A 17136-nucleotide genomic window follows, 5' to 3' on the forward strand; every position below is an offset into this window, starting at 1 on the left:
CATCATCGGACTCGATGGACAACAAAAGAAAAGAAGTGTGCTACATATAGTTATTTTACAGCGTCTGTGTGTGTGCATGCTGTTCTTGTATATAGTTATTGTGTGTGTCCTGTAAGCATGCTGTGTAATATAGTTCTTTCTTTTGCTGTATATAGGTCTTGTATATAGTTATTGTGTGTTTGTCTGTGTGCATGCTGTATAAAGTTCTGTCTTTTGCTGTATATAATTATTTTTGGTTTCTGTGTATGTGCATGCTGTATATAGTTATTTTGCATCTTTGTATGAGATTTTATGAGATAAGTCCTCATTGCATATTTTAAAATTAAAATACCAAAAACATGCAATACATTTTTTTCTCATCTTAACATAAGTAATCAACTAAGAAAGTTTCATGGTGATATCTGTTATTTAATTTTTTTACCCTATTCACCTGTGGTGTCTCGCCTAAATGTGCTTATTATGCAAATTATGCAAATTGCCCAAAGTGCAACTTTTGGCAACCAAGTTCAATTCCATCCATTTGGCCTATAGATGACATTTCTGCAATAAAACTTTAGGGTACTCAACATTTCTGGGTTCAAGAAATTACGACTAGACTGTTGATCCGGAGAACCGAGCGAAAAGACTACAACCAAATATAAACATATCCGCTTCCGGTTCTGGTTTCCGGGATTACGGAACGCCAAATAAAACGCAACAGAAACTGTATTTCGCCACGATAATGTATATAATGATTTGACTTATCGGGCCGATGCCGATATGTTAAAAAATGACTAACATCGGCCGATAACGATATCACTGCCGATATATCGTGCATCCCTAATTGTGACACTAAATTGGCTAGTCGTTGTTTATTGTTAGCTACATTAGCCTCTTCAGCAAACCAGCTCTTTACATTGTATTGCACACACACAGCAAGACCCTGCAATGCATAAATTCCGGACCGGAATAAAGTTGCAATGTAATCAAGTGTGTAAGAGCATTTAAAAATCACCATTAAAATGACGTGATACAAATTCAAAGAAAATAAATCTCTTCACGGGCGCAGCTTTTTTTAGTGGAGAGTGTCATCACTGAACTCTGTATACTCTCAGAATTCAAGGGTGTCCGACCAAAAGGACGCGTGCCTCCGTGAAATGCCGCAATAAAGCTGGGAGATTTCCCCACTTGCAACTCTGAAGGCTGGTGTCCGAGGCATCTGGATCACACCATAAATTGGGATCCACCAGTCCTTGTATGTCACAGCAGAACTTCTAGGGGGGACGGCAGAGCCTGGGAAAGAAACTGAAAGGGGCGGAGTTATGCCTTGTTTCCTCTTTTGTCAGTATCTACCTCTTTTTTTTTAAGAAAACTAAATTGCGTGAGTGAATGAAGTATCAAAGGGGGACTTTGAATGTAGCACTTCAGTGGCCATTCCACACGGTATTGATTTAAAAACCATTGAACGTGCTTGCAGATCCTAACCACCAGCACAATGATTGGTCGAAACAAATACGATTCGAAAGTATACCCAGATATGAGCTTGTTGGCCATCAGACTTTAGAATAACCGCAGTGTATCTACCCACAGACTTACCAAGTTCTCCACTTCCGCTGACTGCCGGACTCCCCACTGGAACATCCCCATGAGGGTGATTGCGTAGGACAAAGCCAGCCCCACATCCCCTGCACCTAGGTCTAACAGAGGAACAAAAGCATGACATGTTATGCCACCAACAAACATGCATTGAGAGAGCTCAGGCCAGTCATTTGATGGGCTTTGATAGCTTTTGTGTTGAGGCACCTCAATCCCAAAAGGATCTTCTTAAACCCAGAACCCTATTGGTTGAGAAGGGATATGAACCCAGAACCATGGAAGTGCAGAAGGGGAATTTAACCTGGAACACAGGAGGGGGTTCGAACAGAGCTTTCTTACTATCTCGGAGCAGCACACAGGCATATATGAGGATGATGACAAAGACGGCGCACAACAGGTCCAGGCGCATGGCGAACCAACGGGAAGAGGTCAGGAACAGGTACCAGGTCTCTGAATGCAAAAGTTAAACTTCGTATTATAGCAGACAGAACACACCAAATCAGTCACAGGGGTTCACTTAGGCCGATTTGATCTGATCTTGATCTTGATTTGTCTACGTTTAAATGGCAGCCAAGAGAAAAGTAAGAATTCATTTTAGAATTCGGTCGTGACCTAAAACAGTCACATGATGCTTTTGTTTGATCTATCGCAGAAAATCGTGCTATAGTACAGTGATTCCATGGCATCAGAGAAAAGGGGGGGGGCACCTGAGTGCAGGTCCTGGTGGGCGTCAAACACGTTCTGGAAGCGCTGCTCGGCTCTGAAGGCCCTGATGGTCCACAGGCCCTGTAGCGAGGAGGACAGGTGGGAGAACACGGGACTTCGAGCTGCAGGAAGGAGCACAAGGAGCAGGAAGTTGACCTCCCATAGGGCAGGGAGGTAAACCCCCTTTTAGAAGATCATATCATGTGATACTTGTATGGTAAACCACGTGGCACTAGGTCGTCAAGACATTTGGGTTTTAACTTAATGTTTGACAAGATAGACTGGTAAACATGATGGACCACTGCAAAGGTCTTCGCTTTAACAGACATGGAGCCAAAGCAAGCATGGGGGAGACTTACTGGTCCCCTCAAGTCGCTTTATGTCCCTGGAGGTTTGCAGGAAGTAGCGGCGGAGGAACAAAAAGATTATGAGGAGTGGTACGACCAGGATTAAGATCCAGGGAATGACCATCGCCGAAACCACAATCACACCGATCGTCTGCAGAATGATCTGCCCGAGACAACACAGAAAAAAACATTTACTGCATTGAACCTCATCTTTCCATCTGTATCTTTATCCCACAAGTGACGTTAAACTAGATTCTGATTGGTGCACTACATGCCCGTGCACTAGAAATAACATTAACAGCATCGGTAAAAAATCTTCCACCAAATCCACCAAAAAAATATGCTCAAAAGGGCCGTATAGTCTAATAATTGACCAGCATAATTTAATAACATTATTCCTGCAGGTTTCAATGACCAAGGGGCCGATAACCTCAAGGTGTACAAGGCAATGTTTGAGAACAGTACCTGGAAGGCGTCCACAAAGGTGATGGGTAGCAACACGTCCATCTGGCCGATGTCCTTGGAGAACCGGTTCAGAACCCTGCCTGAACCACACAGAACAAATGCAGAAAACCACGTCAGGACGAGACTCTCTGAGAAATGTCCAACGTCAAACACACAGAATTAATATCATTCCTACAGCCATGTTTATTTTTCTTCATTGATTAATTTTTTCTTTCAATTCACTGAAGCACATGTTGTGGCAACCCCGGTCCCAAACCCCCTGGCCAGAGGGAGAGGTGGTGGAGGGTGTATACCGCCGATATCCACCAGTCGGAGCCGTGAAAGTTTCTCTTAGACGAGAGAACTGGGAGCACGAGAGACCCAGGAAACCTCCAGGACCCGATACGGGCAGGCCGACAAGTTGGTCTAGCGGACCTTTCCCAAGCGTTCCCGAGGGAGCCGCACGCAAGGACTACACTCGTCGCTGAGGAACGCCCCGCCGGCACAGCAGCCCAGACGGGAGCAACCTCCCTCTCCGGGAACAAGACCAGCCCGGCCGGAGAGACAATTAGCAGTGACTTCTCCATGGCTCACGGAGCCATTTGTATTATTTCCGTTTATCCCGCGTTGGGCACCGACCCCCGGGTTTTTCTGCTATGCATTGAATAAATGCCTCTTGTTGGCTTTGAACGGACCTGGGCGTTTGGTAAATAGAGACATTCCTGGGGCCGAGTCGCCACAATGTGTATGTAAAAAAATACACTTTTTCCACACACACACACACACACACACACACACACACACACACACACACACACACACACACACACACACACACACACACACACACACACACACACACACACACACACACACACACACACACACACACACACACTTTAGGAAATGTATATTTACCAATATTTAGATATAACCATTTCATTTTAATCAACATTAGTTTTCTCTTATTAAACCAAACAATCACAAATTTTGGATTTACATCTTGACATGAATCACTCCATCCAGATTACAATAATAACAAACTTCTGCAGTGTAAGCAGCGGGGTACACACTCTGCTTCTCCTACCTATGGGGTTCACGTCGAAGAAGTGCACGGGCGCTCGCAATATGGTGTCGAACATGCGTTTGTGCAGGGTCTCCGTGCTCTTCACCAGCACATAGAAGAAGAGCATTGCCCTGACAAGCCCAAAAAGTAGCGTGGCTGCAGTCAGACCTGAAAACACATCAGCACAGTGTTTTGCAATGACCCTGAGCCACAAATATATACACAGAATATGTTTTATTTATTTATACAGTATGTTTCATCAATACAGTGTCCCTCTGAACTTCAAAACATACAAATGAAAAAACAAAACATTTTATTTTTTATGTGAAACACTACACACACTTTCTGGACACTCGCTGTGAACACATTTCACAGCGAGTCATTTGAAGGATAAAGTATCTTCCTGTTACTCTTAGCATTGGGTTGGTTTATATTTATGTCTGTCGCAGAATCAGCATAGTCAATGTATATTTAAATGACTGCTTGTGTCTATAGAAGTGCACTGCTGTACCTCAATTAAACTGAACCATTATTTATGGCAAGAGCTACACCTGTGTTTTTACCTACTTTACCTAGTGAAAACAGCGTTTCCCTCTTAATTCAGGGTCACCAATCTAAGTTTCTGCAAAGTGACTAGACAGACTAGTGAATTGGATGGATCACAGCAAATGGGATCCATCTCATTAAGGCGAGCTGTGTTTGCCATCTGTGTGCTAGCTATGTCTGCGCTGTGAAAAACAAAATCGTTGTTTTTTTTCCTCACCTCCGTATATTCCCAGGTAAAAGGGTATATCCAACACCTCGGTGGCGTTGGTGATGTTGTTATTTATGTCGGCCGTCAGGCTGCCTTGCCTATCGGACCTGAGGAAAATAAGGTCACAAACCCATTGTTATGCCTCTTTTAATGCTGACCGTCGAGACTAGAGCCAAACGAGATGCCTATTTACAATCCCAGTTTCTATTGATATTGATTCATCTTTAAGGTTTTTAATCATTAATTCAAGTTGGCTGTTAAATCTAAAGAAACAAATTTGAATGCTTACATACTTACCATTCAGACAACCACCAGTCCTGAAGGATGTAGGCCACCTACATGGAAGAAAAAAAAGTTATCATTACAAAAAAACTTTTTTTATTGACAATTCACCTACCAGATACCATTCGCTAGATTCTGCTCATGATGTATTCAGAAATTTAGCACAAGAATATGAAAGAATTCTGAATGTGCTTTCGGCACATAAAACACTCCTTGTTTCAAGACTTCTTTGGATTTTGGATGGGCTCAAGAGATGGAATACAAAATGCATGTGCTTGGCAAAGGCTGGCAGTAAGCATTTAGCTTACCTGAGCGACTATGTTGACCACAAAGAGCACTACCAGAACAAAGATGTTCGCTCCAGCACGCAAGTACTTGTAGTACATGTCCGTGCTGATATTCCCCTGCGATCGGCCCTCCTCCACAGCTGTTTGGGTACGTTCTGCCTTTAGAGATGAATTAATAACACTGTTACTAGTGCAGCGGCTTAGATAGTGGCCCTAATGTAGCAGCTAATCTACCTTCTAAGCAGTGGTAACATTTGAGGCACAGTGTTCCCATCAATAGACAGTGTTAGCGTAAGAACAGTGGGGAGCGTATCTATGTTCCCCGGGTCCTATGTTCCCTGGGTCCTATGTTCCCTGGGTCCTATGTTCCCTGGGTCCTATGTTCCCCACTTTCTATGTGACCGGGGAACATAGGACCCTGTGAGCAAATATTTTTTCCGTAGGATGGTAGGGGCAAGTACCGCCTTTTTCGCCTCTGATTCGCCTGTGATTGGTTAGAATGCCTCTCCTCCGATTGGTTATGGTTGGGGTTAGGTTTAGGGTTGACCCTCACCCTAACCCTAACCCTAACCCTTTGCATCACAAGCAAACACGGTTAGTGTCAAGATATAAATGCTTAGCATCAAAGAGACTGACTAAGCATCAGAAAATGTTGGGACTTAGTTAGAATCACTCTATATTCCTGTCATGTGTCGCACTTTTTACATTTTTAAGAGAGTTTTATGTATGTGTAATACTATCGGTTAACTAACAACACTTTGTTTTTGTTTCTATGTTTTCACCTAACCTTTATCCTTTGTTGCTGCTCTATGTGCCTTCAATTGCTCCCTGGGGACAAACAAAGTATTTTGAAATGAATTGAAAGTCCCACCGGCAGCTGGTCTGCTTCTTCATTGGGCGAGGAGTTGCAGGAGACTGTTCGGCTGCGTGCCAACTCCTCCAACTTCCCCTCCCCTTCCTCCTCGTGTTTCAGCAGAGAGGTGAAGTCCAGTCCAGACCTCTGCAGGTCTGTATACCCCCCCTGGGCCACCACGTTACCCTGTGATGGAGGCACCGCAGGGGTTGACCAACGTTTCACATTAACATCAACAATAACATCATCTGGCTCTCAGTTCCCATAACAAAATCTATTTTTTTGTCTTCTCTTACTTTCCATGGAAACCCGAAACCTATATGCTATTCAGCCTAGATCAGTTAAATTTAATTTGAAAAACTTTTAATAACAAGCAATACATGGCTGAACAGAGAGAGAAACTCAGATCACTGATTGGATTTGTATTAACTGGATTTGTGCATAGAAAACTAGCCAAATCAAAATATGGTTTGTACTCATGTTGATTATGGAGAATCATGGACTTGGTGTGGCGTGGCAGTGTTGGGTATTGGTGCATGAAGCGCTGGTTCACCACCATAACTTATCTGTTTGTAAATCATTGTCTGCGTTGGTCTTAACTAGTAGCTAGTGCCTGAAAATGATGTGCAAAACACGTCATAAACATCTCAACCACCCAAATCATGTTTGCAATTGTTTTTTAATGAGTGGCTGAACGAAATACACCATAGTTTATGTGAATCAAAATATTTTATTCATTAATATTACATTGATGTGTCCTGTCTTACAGTTGTTTTTTTGTTTTGTTCCCTTCTCAAAAGGGTTAAGGTTCGGTACCTAGCCATAACAGACGTTTAGAGTAAGTTAAGAGCTGTGTGTGTGTTTGGTCTGGTTTTGCCATGCATGAGCAAAAATGACGTGTGGACTGCTCTGTGATTGGACAGGGGAGGAGGGGTCGACAGACCTCCTTGAGAACCAGGATCTGGTCGGCGGCTTTCAGGTACTGCAGCTGATGGGTGACCAGGATCCTGGGCTTGTCCTTCAGAATACCACAGATACACCTGGAAGGAGACACACACACACACACACACACACACACACACACACACACACACACACACACACACACACACACACACACACACACACACACACACACACACACACACACACACACACACACACACACACACACGTTGAGTGCCTGAATTTGTTTAAATTGTGTCCAAAAGACAATGAAATATAGTGCTGTTGATCCAAAAACGTCCTCTACACAGAACGTGCGGGATATTAGGCTACCAGGTAGAGTGAATACGCCATCCCGCACAGGCTGCCCTACCGGAGCTATTCAAAACTTCCAGCCAGAGTTTTTTGCTTCTACCGCAGATATGTCAATTCAAGTCACACACTACAATTCATGGACCTCCCTCAGCCATCTCCTCACACAAGAGGATGGGCCAGAGGTGTTGTCTTTCAAGGTAAAAAAAAAAAGCCACTACTCAAGATATACTAGTAGAAGCATGCTAGTGCAAAAATGTGTAGGATTATTATTAACCATACAAGAGGTTTTTTTACTTTTCAAACAGGTGCCTCCCGACCTCGCCATCCACGGCACTGAGAGGGTCGTCAAGGAGATAGATGTCAGCATCCTGGTACACAGCTCTGAAACACACACAATATATATATATATATGATTTAGCTGATGCTTTAATCAAAGACGATTTACAGTGAATTCAGAATAGATACTGTAGTACTACAGTACTATAGCAGTTAAAGATGTGGTACTACAGTACTAGAGCAGTCAACCATGTGGTTTGGAAAAAAAAAATTGACAAAAAACAGTCATAAAGAAACTGCCGAATCAGGACAAGATAGTCATTTAGTGAGGCCAGGGGAGTCGGTAACATTGGTTTGAACAGTCAGGATGGTATCGTCCTTTAAGCTCCGCCCCCTGGGTTCACCTCTCCAGGGTTCAGCTGAGGTGAGCATCAGACTCACCTGGCCAGGTTGACGCGAGCCTTCTGCCCCCCACTGAGTGTGGCTCCCCGGTCCCCGATCAGAGTCAGGTCCCCGTCTGGCAGCAGCTCCATGTCCTGGAGCAAGTGGAAAAGAACTTCAGCAGCAGATCTCACGGCTGTAAGATGTTGTATCAGGACACAACTGCGACAAAATGATAACTGTCACGTTATCAAAATAAACCTATCTGTGTCCCGCATTGCACGGAAACATGGGTTGTAGCACTGATTGCATCGAGACTAATGGTCAATGTCATTTTGATTTACGTCCTGGTGTTAATCTAGGGGTGGGAATCTCTTGGCACCTCACGATTCGATTCCAATTATGAGGTCAACGATTCGATTCTGAAGCGATTATCGATCAACAATTTTTTTATGTACATTTCCATGCGTGATTTTCAAAAATATATATAGACATCTGGGTTTGCTACTCAGAGTTTGCTAATCACTTCCTACTTTTGTGATGATCATTAAAGACATCAACAGATGAATTATCTTATCTAATATTTCATAATTAGATAAGATAGCTTTTTTTTCACAAATATGACTTTCTATGAATAATGCAATAATCAATGCAGCTTGCATTACAACACAATATGGAAGCATGCAAAAAATAGGTTTCAGTTTTATTTTATTTCTAATCTTTCTTTTCTATGTCATTAAAGGAAAAGCTGCTCTTGAATTAGAAGGAGTTCTTGTGTCTGGCTGTGAGATTGCGCGCATGCTATGCGTAGGCTGAATCGCAATCGTGTCAAGACAAATCAGATTGGCCAATACACACTGAAGATAAATTCAATAATTTTAAAATTACAAAAATTATCCCTCTTTGGCGAACAGAATGCTGCAGCAGGCAACATTCCGATTATTAATTTATCTGCATCGAGACAGAATCGTTCTAGCGAGAATCGCGATGCATCGAAGATACATTACATTGAAATTACATGGCAGTTGCTCACATGGCAGTTTGGATACTGGTTGCCCCTTTGCATGTAAACATACCGATTGTGAATGATCCTTAGGCCGTAGTGATGAGCAATGAGACCATCATCATCATAGCACTGTATGAACATGATAATTAGTCTTGCAATGATTTGAATCTAAATATCCTAGAGGGGTTGTCATCAAGTCCCAGAGATTGAGCCAGGTTGTCAGGGTGCAGGCCGGACCACTCACCCTCTTCAGGGCGCAGGCCCGCAGCACCTTCTCGTACTTGGCGGGGTCTAGCTCTTTGCCGAACAGGATGTTTCCGCGGATTGTCCCGGGGAACACCCAGGGCTGTTGGCAGGCGTAGGTCAGCTGCCCCTTCACCTTGAGCACCCCCTTGTCAAGGGGCAGCTCCCCCAGGATGGCACTCAGCAGGGAGGACTGAGGGAAGGGAGGGAGGACAGCTGTTTCAGTTGGAATGGTTGCACTGCTTCCTTGACAACCTTTTAAAATATGCTCTAACCTGCTAGGCCGAATGACTGTAGCATTTCGGGGTTTTGGTGGTAATAGCATTCTTAAACAGCTAAAAAAATACTTTATAAATGTTATCCTTCGCCAGCCACAATGGAATAATGTACCTAAAAAGCAATTGTTCTAATACTTAATTCTCATCGATTTAAACAATTGGCAGGTACTCAAAATCGGTCATTAGCTGGTGGCAGGTACTCATTTTGGACCCTGTTCCTACAGCTTTGGGATTGAGGAGGGCAAATTTAAAAATCCGTAATAATGAAGGAAAGGAGCCCTGACCTTTCCGGCGCCCACAGGTCCAATCACCGCCACCAGCTGCCTCGAGCCGACACTCAACGAGACGTTCTGGAGGGAGGGTGCGTCTTGGTTCTGCACAGGGGAGTTAACACACACACACACACACACACACACACACACACACACACACACACACACACACACACACACACACACACACACACACACACACACACACACACACACACACACACACACACACACACACACACACACACACGTCAACAGCTTCATTAATTTATAAGGGGATTTGAATCGATCCCAGAGCACAATGCCCTGAAACCCCTAGATAACTTGATGGCCATTGGATGTACTTTTGTAAAAAAAAAAGAAGTAATAATGGTTGAGGGACACAAGACAATGCTGGAACTATCATTAAAGATGAAAATAAAAATTTCACTTTGAGATTTTCTAACATTAATATGAGTTCGCAAGTGTTGTACACTTCTTTGTTATTTGGATAACCGATCTGCTGTTGGTGTTATTGCGCATAACACATCGGACTTGCGTCTCTGGTATTTCCACAACGAGACTCGTTGTGGGGGTTACTACTAAGTACATGAACTACGACATGGAGGAGAAAGGGATTGTTGCCCGCGAATGTCTCCCGCTTGAGCCCCGCTTCCCGCTGCCGAGGGACCACCGCCTCGGCGCTGCCCGCTGCAGGAGAAAGAAGTGCCTAATAGGGGTGTGAACGGTTACAAAAAATTGTTAACGGTTACACAACCCCATTTTTTTCGTGTACAGGGTTAACCGTTTAATTAATGATTTCTTTTTTATTTTTTTTAAGTGGGCCGCAGTCGTGCTATAGGGGGATTATTTGTTTATCAACACGGCGGATGCGCGAGCAGTATGATCGCGCATGATTTTTGATAGGATGTTGTTAATTAGGATGCTGTCAGCTTACTGTTTCATTAAACTGGAATCAGAAAATGCAGTTATATGCTATAGACCCTATAGTATCTGTGGTATAAAGGCTGGGACGAATTTCAAATTATAAATATGTACACTTTATGTTGGAAGTATAGACCGTTGCGATTCCCAACGAAGTGAATGGCGCAGTGATTATTCTTCAAAACCAGAGCTGGTAAATCGTGAACCATGAATTAAACTGTAATCAGACAATGCGGTTATATGCTGTATAGACCCTAGAGTATCTGTGGTATAAAGGCTGGGATGAATTTCAAATTATAAATATGTACACTTCATGTTGGAAGTATAGACCGTCGCTATTCCCATTGAAACGAATGGCATGGTGATTATTCTTCAAAACGAGAGCTGGTAAATTCTAAAAAATAAATTATCTGTAATCAGACAACGCGGTTATATGATATATACCCTAGAGCAGGGCTATTCAATTGGCGGCCCCCGGGCCGGACCCAGAGGTTAAATCGGAGTGTGATTTGTTGGCAGACAACGCGAAAAGGCGACAAATTATTATTTTGGTCTGAAGCATTAGGCATATGATTCTGACCTACTTCTAAATGCTTTGTTTTATGTAGTTCTAATGTTTATTGTAGGTTGTTGTTAAACTGTATTGCTGCTATCTTGGCCAAGGCTCCCTCATAAAAAAGATCATATCAAATAAGGGTTTAATAAAATCAAATAAAAAAATGCAATACCGTTTCTCCAGGACACGTGGGAACCCTGACAATACCTTCATGGCACGCAAACTTTTAAAAGTCTATTCGTTTTGAGTGAACAGTGACAAACTGGTTCTCACAAAAAAATCTCTCATTCATTAAATTGTAATCATTTCATTCACTGTTTACCCATTATCAACAAAGCAATAAATAAATAGTGTATTTAAACTAAAATGTGTGTTACAGCATTTTTAAAAGTTTGCTATAAGCTGGAGCTATAATTTGAGCGTAATTTGTTAGAAATGTCCTCTCCATCCGTCTCTCCACCCATTAGTGAGTGACATTTTCTGTGAGAATATCTGTTCCTAGCCGCGCCTGCCTCTGAGCTCGTGGCTCATTTCTGACTAATCAGGGCATCTTTTCCCTGATTGGTTTGCGGGGTCGGTCTTGTCAGTCCATCACATGAGTTTGAATTAATAATAATGGATTGAATTGATATAGCGCTTTTCTAGACACTCAAAGAAGCTTTACAGTGAAGGGGGGACCTCACTAACCACCAAATACTGAACAACAAGGTTCCACTCTATAGAAAAGTAGAGAGCAGAGAGGGAGGGGACGTTTTGGCAGTTTGGATTCAAAAGCCTGCCCTCTTCTGCTCCCTCGCTCTCTTTACAAGTCTGGCATCTTACTTACAGCACCTTTAACCCTTCCCTCTAGGCCAACACCAGGGAACAAGAGGTTTTGCTGACCTTGTCCCAGTAGCAGACGAGTTCCTGGATGATCACAGAGGCATCCTTTGGCTGGCAGAACACATTGGTGTTCTTGGGCAATTCCTCTAGATTCAGGAAGGTCTGCAATTTACCAAAATAAAACAGACAAACAGGTTCAATAAAAAAACAAAGGAACACATCAGTAAAATTATTAGATAATACATTGATGAATAAAAAAAAATAAAAAAAGGTGTGTACATTACAAATAAATTTACATTTAGTTGACTTTTATTGAAAGCGACTTAGAACCATTCAGAGACACAGACGTACATTATGCACAATGGACAAATCATTTACTCACTTAAAGCATTAGTCTAAAAAAACATCACACATCCTGACTTCTTTAATGCAACATGACTCCCCCACCCCACCCCCTCATATACAAGCCAAACTGTGATGATATGTCAGAGAGCAAAACTATTGGAAAATAATTATAGGCGAGGTGAAATTTTGGATAATTCAGAAATATTTGTTTTCTGCTGCCAACAAACAGCAATTTTCTTCTGCCGTCTAAATATTACGATTTCAAATATAAATCATATTAGCTCCTACAATATGTATTGCTCTGGAGCTACCACTAGCCGGCGACTCTGGTTCATTCCAATTCACTTTGTTTTCCAGCTAAGCAGAGCCTCTATCCTAGCCAGCGACCAAGATGCCATTCCCTAATCATGGCCTTCTTTAAAAACTCAAATATACTTGAGTTTAGATGACTCAACAAATAGTATCACAACAAAGGGATGCATGGGGGAGAGGGCAAGAGAGTTAGGGAGAAATGCAGCTACAGGGAGGTGTAGCGTCACTCATGGCCACGCAGTTTGTTTGCCTTCACAAATGTGCGTGTCTGGGGTCGGGTTTAAGTGGACATGCCTCTCCGTGTTCATTCATACATAATTACAGAGCATCACATCCAATGTAATTCACCAAACGAACACAGACCAGCAGACTTTGATCACAGACTTTGAACGCAGACTTTGATCTCTGTTGAAAAATGAATGATGTAAATATATTTACTTTTCTGCTCCTCCATTGAAATTGCACTCGTTTTATACACTACAACTAAAAGTGGTTTAAAAACAGTCGCCTACACAAGTGAATCTGCGGTTTAGGAGAGGCCTGCCTCCAAACAAACTTAAGTTAATCTTCCCCTTTGCTCAGCTTTTTGGTTATTTTATGAAGAGAACCTTGGTCCCAGCTTATGACCCAAGCCCTAAAATGCACTCGCACGGTTTCCTTTATAGCAAGTGGGTCGAGCAAGCCATAGACATTCTATCATTAAACATTATTGGTAAGCCTAACCTGTTACACAGACGATGACAGTCTTTTCTGATTCACTGAGAATAAATAAGACTGGCTGTGGTAACTTTTCTTTTTTAAAGATAGATATAGAGATAAACTGAAAATTGGTTACCAGCCAACTTCCTTAGCCACTGCCACCCCTCTTGATTACATGTGAGCATGCTTTAAGCACCCCAAAAATCCCCCAGAGGTGTTTAGACCCATCAGGCTCCTGATAGCCAATCAACCTCACACCTGGTTGAGGAAAAACATGGGGGCTCCCCCTCACCTGGATCCGTTCAATGCTCACGAGACTCTCAAAGAGCCTCTCGAGGGCACTGGGGAAGAAGAGCGTGACGGTGACGCGGATGCCGCCATACAGCGACACGGTGACGAACACGCGGCTGGCCGTGATGGTGTTGCCCAGCATCACGTACACAGCGAAGGTGAGGAGAACGATGATTTTGCTGGCCGAGAAGAAGGTGGCCATGTTTGCGGCTCGCAGCATGGAGCTCTTCATCAAGTTGACGATCTCCTCCCTATGGTGGGGACAGGGGGGGTAGAGACAGCATCTCGTTTCATCTCCACTGTAGACCGTATGAGCACACACTATACGTTGGGCTAAGTGTATGACGGAGCTTACTAGAGTTGGTATAGTCCGCTGTTGAAGTTTACATCCACCCATCATGCATCTGGGACACACACACACACACACACACACACACACACACACACACACACACACACACACACACACACACACACACACACACACACACACACACACACACACACACACACACACACACTTTAAATTATTAAAACCTTACGTTCTGTACTCCGAAACAAGGGCCGCGAAGGGCTTCTCCCAGGCGTACATCTTGATGATGCGCATGCCGGTAACCACTTCGTTCATGGTGCGAATCCTGTGGTCGGTGAGCACCGCCGTCCTGCTCCTGCAATGCATCATGGGTAAAAACGTTATGAAAACGTTAACGTTATGTGTATTAGTGTGCAGATGAAATACCCTTAATTGAATGAAATAAAAAGCTCAAGGTATAAAGTTGAACCCACATTTTTCTGTCCATTTCTATATGTTTAGACTTAAAGAAACACATATCACTTACAAAAAGGAGAAAAAAAAGAATCGGGTAGATTTATTTTATTTATGGAATGAGTCAGCATCACCTGGGCTAATGTTACAATGTATGTGATGTAACATTTGACACCATTGAAACGGTCAATAACACTGCGTAAAAAAGTTGCAATGTAAGTTAAACTTTTTGCATATCATCAGTGAGGCCAGGCAATCGTTTACAAGACGCGGTTGACTAACTGTGGCTAAACAGAGTCAATAGAGAGTGAACGTTCACAAATTGCATGTCGATATTACGAACAAAAATATATATGGGTTGGTAATCGTTTTGACCAAAAAAGGAATAAAAAACCAAAGCTTTGCTCAGCCCTCACAGTGGGTACTGTTTGAGAGAGTGAAGTGAAGCGAAATGCCGTCATAACACAAGACATAACAAACAAGTCGACTCTGCACGTTTGCCGGTGTTAATTTGAATGAGCCGTCGCTGGGTGAAGAGCATACAAGTTACCTGTAAACTGAGAACATCCTCCCAAACTGGGTTTGCAGGGGCATCAGAAAGATGAGGAGTGCTATTCCCACCAAACACGAGGGGCCGATTTCTCCCCACAGAAGGGCGACCACCACCGCTACCTGGATAGGCCCCACCCACAGGTAGTGCAGGAAAATAGTAAGCTGGAGAGTAAAGTAAAAAAACAAAATCAGGAGCAGCCATCTTGTGATGATGGAGGACCGCCGTGCATCAAAAAGGAACAAAGGCCACCAAAATACTCCACACTAGTTTCCAAGCTCACTAATTATAATGTAAACCGGGACGTGAATAAGTGGGACGGTGTGGTTGCCAGGTACTTTCCAAACTATTACGATTAACACGCCGATGCCTAGAGGAGAGATATCTGGAGGCGTTGTCAAGTGTAAAAGACTCAGGGGGTAGTCTACTGGTCTACTTCGCTAGAAGGATTCATGATTTAACCAGCCCTTTCCCGATCCCCCTAAAAAATACCTAATTGCTCAAGCTGTGGGGGGTTGGTTTTACTGTATAGGAGGTAGTTATTGTAGCTAGACAGAAATCGAAATGCTATACTTTAGGCTAACATCTTGGCCTAACCATCCTGGTCGGTGGAGATTTCACATACATCGTCAAACTTGCTGACGTCGTTTGAGAGGAGGTTGACAATCTGACCCGTGGTCGTTTTCCCTGTGGCCGAGTTGCTGAGACATAAGGCCTGGAAGGAGGGAAGAACAGCATTAATGCTTAACACATTCCGGGGTCTTACCTTGAATAAGTTACCAAACCACGACCCTGACCAGTTGTGAACACAGATCTTATCCTGTAGAAACATTTACAAGAAAATAAAGTATCTCTGTCTCCCCACCCAGTTCACAGTGGTTCCCGAATTCTCTCACTCGCTCTCTTTCTTCAAATCCTTTTAAAAATTGTAAAGGCTTTATCCTTTATATTATAGAGTAAGACAGGGAGGTATGGGGGAGATAGAGGGGAAGACATGCAGCCAAGGACCACGGGCAGGAATCGAACCCCGGTCGCAAAATAATAAAAAAACATGATATACTAATAAATAATAATTAATCTCACGAAACAGCTCACCTTCGCTCAAGTCCCCTGCAGCTTTAGCTCACTCCCTAGCCAACTGCAGGTAATCTACCGCCCGTTTCAAGCCCCACCCACTCAGCCCAAGGCCCATCAAATAGGCTCACCTTCCTGAAGATCATGTTACACATGGCCACCCGTATCTTCATGCCCGCCTTTTGGATATTGAAGAATAATATGTGATGCATCACCGCCAGCAGAAGGAGGCACAGGGACATGCCGAGGGCGTAGTAGCAGGCCAGCTCCAGACCATGGTAATCATTGGGGTCATAAGTCTCAAAGTAGCGCAACAGGTACCCCAGCAGCACCGGCTGGACAATCTTGGTCGCCTCCTGAGAGCAGAGAGTGGTTACTTTCAGACGATCCGTTAAGTTACTTTCAACACGAATCTTCGAGTTCTCACTGAATGTTCAATTTACAGAAAGGGAACTGAAGTTCGGATAGACTTTTGTCTCCCACCCCTTCGATGCGCCACAACCCCCCACCCCCACGCGAGCCATCTGAAGATTATCCCCACGCTTTATCGTGTCCAAAATCGTGATAAAGCGAAAAAAAAAAAAGACTCACAAATTATGAGTTCATGAGCGCAGTATCGGGCCCGAGTCCAAGTACTGGTATCTGTAACAGTTCATCCCTACTTGTATGCATCTATTTTGAGACGCCCAACATGCGCTTCAATATTTATGTGTTTATGAGTGTTAGAAGGTGGGTATAACGTAAATATCTGACGTCTGGAAGATTTGC

General features: G+C 43.3%; 1 protein-coding gene across 1 annotated transcript in view; it reads right to left on the reverse strand.

Moving 5' to 3' along the window:
• LOC132456437 (ATP-binding cassette sub-family C member 4-like) overlaps positions 1–17136 on the reverse strand; it is a 33795-nt gene that overhangs the window by 12946 nt on the left and 3713 nt on the right. The window contains exons 4-24 of the mRNA XM_060050785.1: positions 16500–16724; positions 15920–16009; positions 15295–15458; positions 14521–14646; positions 13980–14229; positions 12392–12493; positions 10042–10131; positions 9481–9672; positions 8291–8385; positions 7868–7954; positions 7257–7353; positions 6332–6499; positions 5482–5619; positions 5189–5226; positions 4901–4998; positions 4159–4305; positions 3093–3172; positions 2640–2790; positions 2283–2402; positions 1915–2025; positions 1576–1676 (exon numbers count right to left, since the gene is read on the reverse strand). Of these exons, the coding sequence (XP_059906768.1) occupies positions 1576–1676; positions 1915–2025; positions 2283–2402; positions 2640–2790; positions 3093–3172; positions 4159–4305; positions 4901–4998; positions 5189–5226; positions 5482–5619; positions 6332–6499; positions 7257–7353; positions 7868–7954; positions 8291–8385; positions 9481–9672; positions 10042–10131; positions 12392–12493; positions 13980–14229; positions 14521–14646; positions 15295–15458; positions 15920–16009; positions 16500–16724 (2670 nt within the window). The remainder of the gene's footprint in view (positions 1–1575; positions 1677–1914; positions 2026–2282; positions 2403–2639; positions 2791–3092; positions 3173–4158; positions 4306–4900; positions 4999–5188; positions 5227–5481; positions 5620–6331; positions 6500–7256; positions 7354–7867; positions 7955–8290; positions 8386–9480; positions 9673–10041; positions 10132–12391; positions 12494–13979; positions 14230–14520; positions 14647–15294; positions 15459–15919; positions 16010–16499; positions 16725–17136) is intronic.

Source organism: Gadus macrocephalus, chromosome 4, assembly GCF_031168955.1.
Source record: "Gadus macrocephalus chromosome 4, ASM3116895v1".
Lineage (NCBI taxonomy): Eukaryota > Metazoa > Chordata > Actinopteri > Gadiformes > Gadidae > Gadus > Gadus macrocephalus.